This window comes from Leuciscus leuciscus (assembly GCF_965113295.1).
Source record: "Leuciscus leuciscus genome assembly, chromosome: 11".
Lineage (NCBI taxonomy): Eukaryota > Metazoa > Chordata > Actinopteri > Cypriniformes > Leuciscidae > Leuciscus > Leuciscus leuciscus.
In genome coordinates this window covers 8189424-8204541 of record NC_138735.1, presented here as the reverse complement: position 1 = coordinate 8204541, position 15118 = coordinate 8189424, and the positions used below count along the sequence as shown (strand labels likewise).

The following is a 15118-nucleotide window of genomic DNA, read 5'->3' as shown; positions in this document are numbered from 1 at the left end:
TTCTATTAAAACTTGTATGCCAGGTATTTAAATACATTTGTAATTACACAAATGTAATGATAAAGTTGCAATAAAGTACATTTAAAATATATGATCTTTAAATGTAATTTTGAATATCACGCTACAGTTAAAATTATAATCAATTACATGTTCTTTACTATGTTAGTCAACATCAAAACAAAATATTATTAAAACATCATAATTTAAAATATACTTCAAAGTACTTTGAATTTGACATTATTACAAAGTGCATTTTTAAAATGGCACTTAAGTGTGTTAAGAAACGCAGTCATTAAAGTTTACTTTTTCTTTAAGTGCATGTCAGTGGCCTTTATTTAATTTATAATATATGTGACCCTGGACCACAAAACCAGTCACATGGGTAAATTTGATGAAATTGAGATTTATACATCATATGAAAGCTGGATAAATACGCTTTCAATTGATGTGTGGTTTGTTAGAATATGACAATATTTGGCCGAGATACAACAATTTGAAAATCTGGAATCTGATGGTGCAAAAAAATCGAAACATTGGGAAAATCGACTTTAAAGTTGTCCATTTATGTTGGCGATTGTGCTGCATTCACTCACAAAAATAAATTTTTTATATATTTACAGTAGGAAATTTACAAAATATCTTCATGGAACATGATCTTTACTTAATATCCTAATTATTTTTGGCATAAAAGAAAAATCGATAATTTTGACCCATACAAAGTATTGTTGGCTATTGCCACAAATATACCCGTGCTACCCGTGCTTCCTGGTTTTGTGATCCAGGGTCACATGTTATCTGCAAGTATTTTTTTTATATTTTTTTTATATACACTTTTAAGATTTGAAGTACACTTCAAGTGCACATGCAATACAATTAAGTGCACTTCTTTTTCACAAGGGTAGACATGCACAAAGATGGCACTGTTTTCTGAGCTCTTCTACCACATAGTTCCCCCTCAAGAGGCAATATATACAGCTTTACAGCTCAGATAACACGTTTCTGTGTGGGGAAAAAAGAGCTTTAACAAAAAACAACCTTCACATTTCTACTCGACTTCCTATGCAAATGCATTACGATAATTTAGATTTTTGCTTCTTTTTACAAACTGATAAACGAGTTTAAGTAATTTTCTATGGTATTTGAGTATTCACATACTTGCAGAGTTTTTTTTTTTTGTATTTTTTTTTTAAGGCTAACTCTCTCCAAAATGCAACCTAGAGTCTTTTTGTTAATCTACCCAAGGCAAACTTTCGTTTAAAAGCATAATTAGAATGGAAACGCCACTTTTAAGTTTGACCGTATTTTCGTTTTCGGTCAAATTGCCTTTTGAATGGGAGAGCTCGGGGCACGACTATGTTAGCATCAAAAAGTTTGCCTTGGGTAGATGAACACAAAAAGATCTTGTTGTTTTGGCAAGAGTGACCCTTTAATTTTTAACATGGTTTTAATATGTTTTAGAGAAACGCAATGTACTGTATATCAGAATGCATGAGTTCATTTGTAGGCCTACATATACACATCATGCTGCTCTCTATTCATTCCTCATGTCATTTTTTAAAGCGGCTTCTTTGAAAAACACATCATCCGCTCTGGGTTTTCAGGATGTGTGCGGCACACTTGATATAATCATCTAAAAGCGTGTCCTTTACCTGAGGTGTAACTCTAGTTGGGAGTACAGGAACCGCAGAAGGGCTCGTCTAGTCGTGATTTCGGCATGGCAGTCGTTGACCACCAGGCCCTGGTCACTGATATATTCTCCGTTAATGCATTTCGTTCCGGTAGATAGCGCCACCACCTGGGCCTGTCTTAGATCCACACCTGATGAGCACAAACACACAAACACATAAAGTCATCATATTGCAGCCTAATAATATTGGATCTAACAGCAGACTTACTGTGAGTAAGTGTTGTCACAAATGTAATATGTGAAGAGCCATTAGCAGAGGTCATTTACATATACCTGTAGATGTCTTAAAGGGATAGTTCACCCTAAAATGAAAATTCTGTCATCATTTACTCGCCCTCATGTTGTTCCAAACCTGAATGAGTTTCTTTCTTCTGGTAACCAGACAGTTGACGGTAGCCATATGTTTTTGGTCAACTTCTTCTTTAGTGTTCAACAGAAGAGAGAAACTCATACAGGTTTGGAACAACATGAGGGCGAGTAAATGATGACAGAATTTTCATTTTAGGGTGAACTATCCCCTTAAAGATACAGTAACCTAAAACCACCTGTTTAATTCTAAACTTTTGACAATATTGTTCAGAAATATTTTTTTCCTAAATAAATTAATACTTTTCCGCCAATGAAATGGGACTTCTTTTGTATGCGATGATGTCACGACACCCGCGGCCTCTGGGACGTCCTAAAACGCTAAAGTGGGATAATAATGTTCTAAGGCAGTGATATTAAAAGACCAATCCCAGTAAACACCTCTGTCTTATTGGTACATTAAGCCACGTTAAGCGTTTTCTTTTTAACGGTTTTCTATAGGTGGAAAACGCTTAATGTGTGATTAAACACCAGTGTTGGGGGTAACGAGTTACAAAGTAACGGATTACAGTAACGATATTACTTTTTTGGGTAACGAAATAAAGTAACGCATTACACTAAAAATATCGGTAACTACACTACTTTACTAGACTATAGGAACGCGCTTTCCTGCGTTACTCAAGCCGTGCTTGCCTGCGTGTAAAGCTCTGATCTGTTTAAGTGGTGCGTGCATGCCTGTGTGTGTGTGTGTGTGTGTGTGCTTGCACCGTTGTCATAGAGATCGATTTGAGTGACGTAGCTGCTGGTGCGAAGGGGAGCGGGAAATGGAGACGGAGACAGGGGGGTTTCGGCCAGTGGCGATAGTACATTACTTTCAGTTTACTGCTCGAAAGGACAAAAATATTCGCGTGAAATGCACTCAAGTACTGGCCATCGGGACTACCGGGAGATTCCCAGTGGGCTGACGTGCCTTTTGGGCCTCATACTTTTTTTCTTTTTCTGTTTTTTTGTCGCAAGGAATGTGCAGAGAAATAGCGTGAAAAATAGACACAGACCCTTCAAGAAGACGCTGTAAAATGTGTAAAAATGTTTTCTGCAGCAGCAGGACCTTCATCAGCTCCAGTGGCTGATGATGAAGATAGTGAGGAGGATAAGGACAGAGATGAGAAAGTGTAGAGCCTGTGGTAAGCAGAACTAACAGTTACTTTCAAAACACTTATAGGCTTTGTCATGAGTGTAGGAACCCATTACCCAGTAACGCATTATTTCCACATCTGCATAGTTGACGATTACCGTAATTTACTATACATTTAATGAGACGCGTTTGTAAACCATGTTTTCCGCCAAAATAAAAGCTTGATGCAGTTTCCGTCAAAATAAAAGATCATGTGCTTATATCTCTTTCAAGTATAGAAATTAGTACAAAACTAATTGTGAAAGTTTCCTTTATTTTTCAGTGCATTTGTTTTACAATATATGTCTATTAGTGTGCTATTATTATTATGGCCAAAATGCCAGGGCCGATTTTTTTTGTCCCAGTCCAGCCCTGATTATGTGTCTACCACCGCGGACATTTGTCCTTTATCCAGTTGTTTGTGGATTTTACAGTGAGGCATATTTCTTTGTGCAGACATGGATATTGTTCTTTCATATGGTTTTACATGCCATTTTGTATAGGCTACATTTATAAACACTATGCGGACAGGCTAAGTGATGATAGGGCTATGATGTTTGTCCGTATCTACAGGGTAAATTAAGAAATGGGAAAGTAAAGTAATAAGTAGTGAAGTTACTTTTCAAATGCAGTAACTAGTAAAGTAATCTCATTACAATTTACAGAAGTAACTATTAACTAGTAACTAATTACTTTTTTTGAGTAACTACCCCAACACTGTTAAACACCTTGTGTTCATATTCTGGGCTCATCTGCTTTATTAGTATGGTGTTTACTGAGTTTAGTCTCAATATCACTGTCTAAGTTAGAACATTATTAACCCATGTTAGCGTTTCAGAACGTCCCAGAGGCTGCGAGTGTCGTGACATCATCGCGTACAAAAAAAGTCCCATTTCATTGGCTACTAGGCGCCAACCAATAAAATGTCTTGCAAGTGCACAAGTTAGTTTTACATCTAATTTATCGCGAAAAAGGTTGCAAAAGTCAAGGTGCGAAGATTTGAAACTGCAGTGACAGATTTGAGAAGTTGTAAGGGTCTTATTGAGGTTGTACTGCTAATATGAATGAAAGAATAAGTGCAAATACTGTATATATTACAAGTTTGTGTCTGTCACTGTATTTCTGAATGGCATTTTACACATTTGTGACTACTCGTCTGCAGCTTCAAATTCAGAATACAGGTTTGTGATATTGTCTGTGAGTGAAAATCTCAACATTCAACTTTGGTACGTTGGAGCGTAACTTTACGTTTTGTACTTTAGTGTGCAAGTACGAATACGTATTGTACAAGTTCTCAAATCTACATGCTCCCAAGTTTTGCTACTCTTTTACTCATTCTTCTAGCTATAAGATAGTGAGTGTAAACTTTAGCATACAAGTACAAAATACTTATTGTACAAGTTCTCAAATTTACATCTACATGCTCCCGAGTTTTGCTACTCTTTTACCCATACTTATAAGATTTCTAGCCACAGTTGCACACCTGCAATGCATTGGCCAAGCATTCGCATCTTCATTTGCAAACTGGCATCGAGTGTTTCTGTCTTAAGGATCAGAGAGAAAACGCTCCAGATTTGATGCAAGAAAAGGACACGACTGTTTAAAACACAACTATAAATTCTGCTGTGGTCCACAGTAAAAGCTGTTCTTTTGCTGATGTTCTCTACACAAAGAATGAGTAACTGGTCATCAGTGTACAAAGCTTTCCTGTGACATTTTCATCAGCCACAGCGAGACGAAACCCACAACCCCGGCACAAAGCGTGTCCACCTGCCACGTTCGGCTGTACCTGTCCCACAGCTGCGCGACCCGATACGGAGGATTTCTGCACTGAGAACAGCTCAAGCGTGTGAGCCGATGTCTCAGCATGCTTAACCATAAAGCTCTGTGTGCTGGAAAAAAATATATCTCCCCATCGCTTCAAAAATGTAGTGTTCAGTGCCTCATGCAGACCTGCAGGCTAGAGGCAACATATGAGCTTTTATCAGTCGGGACCCAGACGGAATTGCACACCGTGGCCCGGCCGCCACCAGCCTGGCAATAACAATAATAAAAACTAATATTGAGGTGGGGTTAAAGGCATAGCCTTTGAAATCCATTCTTCCACCTTTCGCTGCCTGCTGAACCGAGAGAGTGTGCGAGAGGAGAGGCCGTGGGAAGAGGAGAAATAGATGAAACGCAGGCCAGAAGAAAAGAGAGACTGGGTCCAAATGAGTCATAACTGCAGATCGAAGCGGTCAATAGCTCATTTTTTTCATACTTGTTAATATCAGGGTTATGGGACATTCTAACTGTGAAAAACTACATGTATCCAGATAAACCATGAGTTTAAAAGGTTAGTTCACGAAGAAATGAAACTTATACTCAACCTCATGTATGATTTATTTTATTCTGGAGAAGAAACAGAGTCTTGCAGTCATGTGGTGTAACCATTAAAATAAAAAAGCAAGAACATATTTTCTTAAACTGTGAACACATGTGAGTGTACATCTCTTAATCATTATTTTTCAAGGTTTCAAATATTTTTTTTATTTTTTTTTGCAATAAAAAAGGACAAATTATCTGTTATTTTAAACTTGTTGACCTTAACACAAAAGTTATGAAAGTCAGCTGGGGTCTGTATGTTTCTGCATGCAAATTATGAAATTAATGAAATGTGTGTATATATATAAATTAAGAAAATGTGTATACACACACACACACACACACACACACACACACACACACACACACACACACACACACACACACACACACACACACACACACACACACACACACACACACACACACACACACACACACACACACACACACACACACACACACACACACACACACACACAAATATATTCAAAGAAACAAATAATTGTATTCAGCAAGGACAAATTAAATTAAATTAGAAGACATTTATAATGTTTCAAGAGTTTATCTGAACTGTTTATTCATCAAAGAATCCTGAAATTTTTATTTCATGGTTTTAAAAAAAAAAATTAAGCAACACAACCGTTTTCAACATTAATAATCAGAAATGTTTCTTGAGCAGCAAATCAGCATTATTAAAATGATTTCTGAAGGATCATGTGACACTGAAGATTGGAGTAATGATGCTGAAAATTCAGCGTTGCATGATATATATATATATATATATATATATTACAAAATATGTGCATGGTCATTTTTATAGAAGAGGGTATTATTAACATTCTTCAAAATATAAAATTTTCCTTTGTGTGAACCATCTAACATATTCCTAATAAATCAAGCATTACATCATATTTTTGACAGTCCTGACAGCATTACTGTTGCATGTGACAAGCATTGAGGGAAAAGAGATTCCTGGAACTCCAGGGAAAATAAATCCTCGAGGAAAACAGTGCAGCCGTCCAGCAATAAACCATTACAATGAGTTATGTTCTACTGTTCGCACACTATTAGATGAACTCAACCTTTCCATCCATCAAAGACCGTCCCAAACGTCCCAAACGTTCCTCTGAAGGCTAAAGCCAGCTGGTTCTGCCCGGTCTTCTCCTGCCTTACCTGATCTATCCCAGCATGCATTGGTACAGAGCACAGCGGGGTCCCAGCATGCCCAGGTTTTGTGTTCGGGCATCTTTATTCAACAATCCCCAACAGCAAAAACACTTTCTAGAAAAAAATGAAAGTTAAAAGGCCCAAAGCACCACACCCTCCCAGTCTGTTCTCTCCATGCTGTTCCATTTAATGATAGTTTAGATCAATCTGGTGATGGCAGAGAGAAATAAAAGAGAGTGTGTAGTAATTTCTCTCTGTACCGGCATGAAATTGTTGTAAAGGCTCTTCTCTCGGTGTGTGGGGGTGGAAAGGCCTGTGGGCACTGCTGCTTTTAGAAGAGCAATAATCATCAACATCTCTGAGAAAGCACATTGTGCCAGTGAAGTGGGTACAAAGGCAAACAGCCTGGATGTGAACATGACTGGCGCTCTCTTTACCCTTCAGTAGACCGCTGTGTGAAGAAGAGGAAAGAGAACAGCACAGTATCAAAGGCAGGTGTGCCGAAAGACATGCACTATACTGGGAACGACTCACCTTATTGTCAAAAAATCAGAATTTGCTGAAAAAGTTTTAGATTTAACCCTATAAGGGGTGATATGAAATAATAGTCCATTTTAAATGGAACAGTTTATTGATTCTTTAGACAAAATATATATATATATATATATACCATGGGGGTGGGGGTGGGGGTGGTGGTGGTGGCGCAGTGGATAAGACACATGCCTTTCAGCTGTTCAGCTGTTCAGACACATGCCTTTGGTGTGAGAGACCCGGGTTCGAATCCACTGTGAGACACCAATGTGTCCCTGAGCAAGACACTTAACCCCTAGTTGCTCCAGAGGCGTGCGACCTCTGACATATATAGCAATTGTAAGTCGCTTCGGATAAAAGCGTCAGCTAAATGAATAAATGTAAATGTAAATGTAAATATATACTTTTTTTATTATTTTTTTTTATTATATTTGATACATCAGTCTTTTATGGTTTACATAGAATAAAGCCCCGCCCCCTTGTTATCCTCGTCTTGTCATTATTATCTAGTCAGTATCACCTGTTATCTTCATTAGTTTCTCCCTATTTAATCCCCTTGTGTTTGCTATCCTGTGTCGGTTCATTGTGATTCCTACCTGAGGGTTAACTTACTGTGAATACCTTGTGAGTTTTGTCTAGTGATTTACTGATTCTGTTGTTAGTTTATAGTCTAGTTTGTCAAGTGTTAGTCTAGTTTAGTCTTCCCTCGTCAGACTTGCCCTTGTGGGTTTTGTTTTCTGTTTATTAATAAACCTTGAGTGTCGTATACCGTCTGCATTTGGGTTCATCCTTCACCCTCATGACAAAAACCCCCTTAGCCGTTCTAAATTCACTGTAAATCACGGCTTTACCGCGCTTATTACTTTTATAAAACGGTTGTTCCACATACTTGGCAAGGTTTCATAAAATAAACACACAGACACAAAAATGTAATGCAATTGCACTTTGGTAATGTAGTTCTTCAGAAGCCAAAGTTACTTTTAAAAGTAATGCATTACAATATTGCATTACTCCCAAAAAAAGTAATAATAATAATTGCGTTAGTTACTTTTTATAGAACGTTTATAAATTCAAAAGTATTAAAATTTAAATATAAGTTATACATTCGTTTCATTACTTTGCATTACTTTTTCTTACCTTGGCCGGGCTTGCTTTTTAATAACAACAAAAAAAGTTATATTTTTGGAAATAAATGAAATGAACAATCCTCAGGCTGAAGGAAATGCTAGTTCACGCCTTTACAGTAGAGGGTAACTAGTAACTTTTCAGCTGTTCAGCCATTCTGGATCAGAAAAGAATAGGATGAAGGAGAAGAATGCTCAACACTATGGGTATATCCCTCCTCGTCTCCTCTCTCCTCCGTCCTGTGACCCGGAAACCGATCGAGCTCAGCTATCTTGAAGGACATCTCAGTTCTCTAATTGCACCGCGAGGAATGAGGAGTGAGGAGGCTTCCCGAGGAGTTATGAGCGAGGATACACAGGTGTGTGTCCTATGCGGAAGAGTTTTATGGAATAACGTGACGCACGTATAAATTCTCCTCCCCCTTCACAATCATTTTAATTTATACTTTACCTTTGCAGCTTAACCATGCAATCTATGATAATATGGATCTCACACTCGAGGAGGAAAAACAGCTACATTTTATTCAGAAGTCCAAATGGAGTAAAAATATGCTATTTGGAGCAGATGTTGTTATTTATTTGACCAAAAGAAAGATGAAATTCTGATGTTTGTAATGTAAATCAGTGAGATAACAGTATAACAGATAAAAAGCATTTAAATATTAGTTGTCACTATTTCTCCCAATAGTATTATTCTCTAATAGTTATATACTATTACTCTTAGTAAGATGATATTTAAATGCTTGGTTTTATGATCAAACCCAGAGTTTTAAAATACAATGATGATTGAGAGATGAACAAATACATGTTCCTCAAATGCCTGATGGATCATATTTGTTATATTTTAACAAGATTTAAAAAGAAAAGAAAAGTAATGTACATCAATGAGACTTTATATATTGTTTATATATTGTAATACATTCATTGATATACAATTGATTTTAAAATTGATTTTATAAATACATTCTACAGACTACAAAAAAACAATTGTAAACTTTATCTACGAAAAAGCAACAATAAATGTTCTAATAATCTTAACTAATGTTCTAAGGCCTCTAACCTTCACCAAATTGCAGCCGATTCATAAAAAGTGTCATATCCAGTGATAATCAGCGAGTGGAAAGCGAGGACTCCACTGAAGACACATGGGTCACTCTAGTGGAGGTCTGTCAGGGGAAGCCCATGTGCTGATATGAGCTTAATAAGCATCATTAACCCCACATTTTCTAAATGAGTTTTGTTTCGCACAACAAGGAAAGAAAGAATGCAGTTCATCAGCTTCTTTATGAGGCCATCAAATCATAAGGAATCATTAGATGGGTTTTTATGCGCACTCTGCTTTGGGAGGTCTAACTACCATATTGGATTGAATGGGCACAGTATATTTTGGTTAAAAAAAAATATGCAGAAAGCGATTATTACTGAAAATTGATGAATTTGCATTAAACGTATCTTCTTCAGGGGTAAAGCAAATGGCCGAGGTCATCATCTACCAAGTCATTTACATGCCATTAGGAATAAAGAGGCTCATGAATTGATCCTTTACAAGTTGGTCTTGCATGTTAAAATGTTTGAATATCAAATGAGGTCAAAATGGTGTACATCATCACCATTTAACTAATTCCAGAGATAATTCCCACCGCAAGGAAACCTTTGAGCAAATGTGGCACGCTTATATAAAATGATATAATTAGAGAATGAGCTTTATCTACAAAAACAGACTAAATAAATTGTATTATCACTGTTAAATATTGAATCTGACTTGCTGACAAACATTGTTAAATGTGTTAGTTTTCTATAATAGTTCCAAATTTGTTGACTGCATTTCCATATTATTCCACCATGTTTCCGCTGAATGATTAAGTTTGAAATTATCGGAACATCAAGGCTAGCATAAGTACACATTCGACATTGCATTTACATAAATATCTAGGAAAATCACTGCGATTTGTGAAACTGGCGAATGCTGAATGGGGAATAAAATGCAATTTTGTCGTGATGCCACATAACGAGAAAACTTTTCAGACCCTTTTTCCAGCATAGAAATCAGTCTTTCCACTTCTGAATTGCTCTAAACACAATCATCTGTTCTCCAAATGTGGAAGCAGACATGATTGGTTCCCTTTACCAGCCTAACTGTGCATCTGATGTTCAAAACCCAGTCTCCCAGCATCCGTACTGTGCCTGGCTGAAATACGCTTACGCACCATCTGATTCAAGCGGTGTCTGTTTCTTTTACGTTACCAGATGAAATAATCCAATAAGAGTCTTGTGAGAAGCACTCTCGCTCAGGTTATGACTCCCTCTGCGAAAGTCCCGCGGTTCAAAGTTGGACCCGCATTAATATTCCACCGGTGCCCGTGCCAGTCTAAAAGATTCAATAGATGCTCAAAGAGCAGTGAACAGAACCCCTAGTGTTTCTGTCAAGTTTGCGTGTCTGCTCGCCTGCCACAAATTCTTGGGCACCGACGTCTGGATCTTTGAAGATAACAGTCTTAATAAACATGCTCTGCAATTACTGTGAGGCAGACAGAGCTGAGAGAAGGAGAGAAAGAGAGAGAGACAGATCAGCGAGGACAGGGATTAGGTCAGATCTCACTGAAGTCTAAATTGATGAGCTGTGGTCTTCAAAAGAAAAACTTGATACTGATCCTGCAATGACTCCTGAAAGCCTGCAGCTGTGTCTTACACAAACACATCGAAACCTCGCGCCAACCTTTCACTGCTAGTCAACAAAGCTCATCATGGGATATATACTGTATATACTAGCAACAATAAACCATTAAATACCAATATGGGATAAGGCAAGTATCACTATTGTTTATACTTGGGGTTAGTGATTTAAACCACTAACCATAAATATTAAATCCCACCGGTTTCTGCAATTAATGGTGATCAGGGATTGACATTAACACCCGCCAATCACCAAAAGAGGGTGTATTTCAATTGTACTCTTTTAAAACGGCATCTGAAATAATAAACTAAGTGCAATGCAGTGTTGTCAAAAATATAGATTTTTCGATTGGATATACTGTAATATCTGAAACACTTTCCAATACTCATTTCCCACGGAATAGATACACGATACCAGCTGTTCTCTCTCTCTCTCTCTCATCTCTCCATCAGTGAGTTACACACAAACCCGCCTCCACTCACTCGTTTAATTTGCTCCGGATGAATAATGATGCTGTTATAGGGCTTGAATTTCAGCGTGGGATTGCACGTATTGCGCATAATTTTACTCAGTCCTGTAGATTTTGTGCTCACACCCAAAGTGCGGCACATGAAGTCACCTCTCAGCACTAAATTAAGTTCTTTTTCACTGCTTATTGCAGTTAAACAGTCAAATACACACACAATAATGTCAAAATGCTGGTCTTGGCGAGTATTCACGTAAACAGTTGAGAAAGTAAAAGTATAATGGGTCAGGTCTTAAAGTGACAGCAGCCTAATATTCCTGCTGCCAAATTATGAGATAATATTAAAAAATATCTATATGGCAGTTTTTCCCCATGGTATCGATGTCCAAATTGTGGTCAGTGAAAATGCTGAGTTGCTAGTAACTTTGGAAAACCACAAGCCACAGTGGCTGGTGAGCAAAAAGGTTAATGTCAAACCCTGATCGTGATTCATGGCAAAAACCTTATACCACTTGTAATCATAAATACATTTTCACACTGATTATCCAAATGAAAGTGGAAACCACATAAAAACAGTGTTTTAAATATTTGATATTTGTTTAATGGCATCTTTTTTACTTAGCACTTTGAATGAAGGCCAGTTTCACTGATACTAATATTGATACGGATGCCTTTAAAAAATAAGGTAAAATTTGTAATTATAGCAATTCATTATTACCGTACTAAAGCCAGGCCTAAACTGTTAATTGTTATATTGTTTTTATTGATTATTTATTACCAATTACAGAACTTTTAATTCAAGTGATATTAAACAATATATATATATATATATATATATATATATATATATATATATATATATATATATATATATATATATATATGAAGAGTTCAGATGCAAAAGCCTCTAAATGCCATTTGAAATTTTCTTATAGAATGATCATTTTTATCAAGCTTGTATATTTAAGTTCAGTAATTTCACTTAAATGATAATTAATAGATAATCTTCATTGCCATTTAAGTGAAATGATTGATTTTAAGTATACGAGCTTGATAAAAATGATAATTCTATAAGAAAATTTAAAATGGCATTTAGAGGCTTTTGCATCTGAACTCTTCATATATATATATATATATATACTGTATATATACACTCACCTAAAGGATTATTAGGAACACCTGTTCAATTTCTCATTAATGCAATTATCTAATCAACCAATCACATGGCAGTTGCTTCAAATGCATTTAGGGGTGTGGTCCTGGTCAAGACAATCTCCTGAACTCCAAACTGAATGTCAGAATGGGAAAGAAAGGTGATTTAAGCAATTTTGAGTGTGGCATGGTTGTTGGTGCCAGACGGGCCAGTCTGAGTATTTCACAATCTGCTCAGTTACTGGGATTTTCACGCACAACCATTTCTAGGGTTTACAAAGAATGGTGTGAAAAGGGAAAAACATCCAGTATGCGGCAGTCCTGTGGGCGAAAATGCCTTGTTGATGCTAGAGGTCAGAGGAGAATGGGCCGACTGATTCAAGCTGATAGAAGAGCAACTTTGACTGAAATAACCACTCGTTACAACCGAGGTATGCAGCAAAGCATTTGTGAAGCCACAACACGCACAACCTTGAGGCGGATGGGCTACAACAGCAGAAGACCCCACCGGGTACCACTCATCTCCACTACAAATAGGAAAAAGAGGCTACAATTTGCACGAGCTCACCAAAATTGGACAGTTGAAGACTGGAAAAATGTTGCCTGGTCTGATGAGTCTCGATTTCTGTTGAGACATTCAGAATTTGAGAAGTCAGAATTTGGCGTAAACAGAATGAGAACATGGATCCATCATGCCTTGTTACCACTGTGCAGGCTGGTGGTGGTGGTGTAATGGTGTGGGGGATGTTTTCTTGGCACACTTTAGGCCCCTTAGTGCCAATTGGGCATCGTTTAAATGCCACGGCCTACCTGAGCATTGTTTCTGACCATGTCCATCCCTTTATGACCACCATGTACCCATCCTCTGATGGCTACTTCCAGCAGGATAATGCACCATGTCACAAAGCTCGAATCATTTCAAATTGGTTTCTTGAACATGACAATGAGTTCACTGTACTAAAATGGCCCCCACAGTCACCAGATCTCAACCCAATAGAGCATCTTTGGGATGTGGTGGAACGGGAGCTTCGTGCCCTGGATGTGCATCCCACAAATCTCCATCAACTGCAAGATGCTATCCTATCAATATGGGCCAACATTTCTAAAGAATGCTTTCAGCACCTTGTTGAATCAATGCCACGTAGAATTAAGGCAGTTCTGAAGGTGAAAGGGGGTCAAACACAGTATTAGTATGGTGTTCCCAATAATCCTTTAGGTGAGTGTATATATTTTGATTTAGCGTTTGTATAGTGTGTTAAACTCGTTAAACAGCAAGCATTAATAGCAGAAATTAATGTTATTTTCCCCACTCCTACTATATATTAAACATTGGCAACTTCTCCTACACCATTAGTTATATGGACTGAATCATTGTGATTTTCATCTGGTGGATGAACTCAGAACACCCCAGTGTTCCCCACTACAACACACCAGCAACAACCTAAAAATGCCTTTTCAACAAACACATTGCAACACACCAATGACCACGTCTAGTTGTAGCTTTGCACATGCAACCAAACATTTTCTTCAGAGAATGTAAAATTCAAAAGTTAAAATCTAAAATGAATGCTGTCAGTGTCCATATAAAAGTGCAAAAAAAGAGGACTGTTTATAAACAGGTTTCCCAAACACTTTCCCCCAGTCTGCTATTGGTCAGACTACACACACCGAACCTATGCCATTGGTTGAGCTGTTGCTATAGTCAAGCTGATTGGATGCTTAAACTAATAACAATGTTTTGATAATGCCACAGAGCCACAGCACTTGCACCTTTAATGAATGACTTATAGTTGATGCAGAATATAAATCTGGGATGAAGGAAAGTATTTTAACTTATTAAAACATACACACATCACCTTTAATATTGTTCTAAACCAACAACAACAACCCAAGACCTGCATTGCCTGTAAATCATTTAGTCTATTCTTTGACTGCTCTTTGAATACTTTTTCTGATATATGTGCATCTTTGTCTGTTGATTTTTCACAGGTGATAAAGTACTAAATATTTCATACAAAGCTCCACACTCAGAGGATACACAGAGACTTAGAAGTGCTTTCTTCGCCCTTATTGAACTTCTTAAATAATTCACAGGCCGATTGAAATGATGCCATACCTCTGGTCATGACGATGCCCGCTAGGCCTTTGTGACGCGCGTGCAGAAGTGAGGAGCAGCCGGCCAGCTCTGTGTATTTCTCTCGCACCAGGTGGAATATTGCATCAGCAAACTCCTGCAATACACAACAGGTTCTTGGTAAGTATGATTTCTTATTAAAAAATATGTTCATAAGGATGATATTTTGGTGTTCATGTAGCATATTGCACTGCACAGTACTGAAAACATTTAGTATTATCTTCCAAAAATGTTTTTAATTTGCAAACATCAATTTTCAAGATTATCTCCAGTTAAACTCAAATTTGAAAAAAATTATTATTTCCATAAATTAAAAAAAAAAAAAAATCTATATCT

The 15118-nt window shown here is 37.3% G+C and overlaps 1 protein-coding gene across 1 annotated transcript in view; it reads right to left on the bottom strand.

Annotated features, from left to right (window-relative positions):
- The window catches only part of adarb2 (adenosine deaminase RNA specific B2 (inactive)), a 194125-nt gene that overhangs the window by 21943 nt on the left and 157064 nt on the right, over positions 1–15118 (bottom strand). The window contains exons 4-5 of the mRNA XM_082184323.1: positions 14765–14879; positions 1650–1818 (exon numbers count right to left, since the gene is read on the bottom strand). Coding sequence (XP_082040449.1) covers positions 1650–1818; positions 14765–14879 — 284 coding nt within the window. The remainder of the gene's footprint in view (positions 1–1649; positions 1819–14764; positions 14880–15118) is intronic.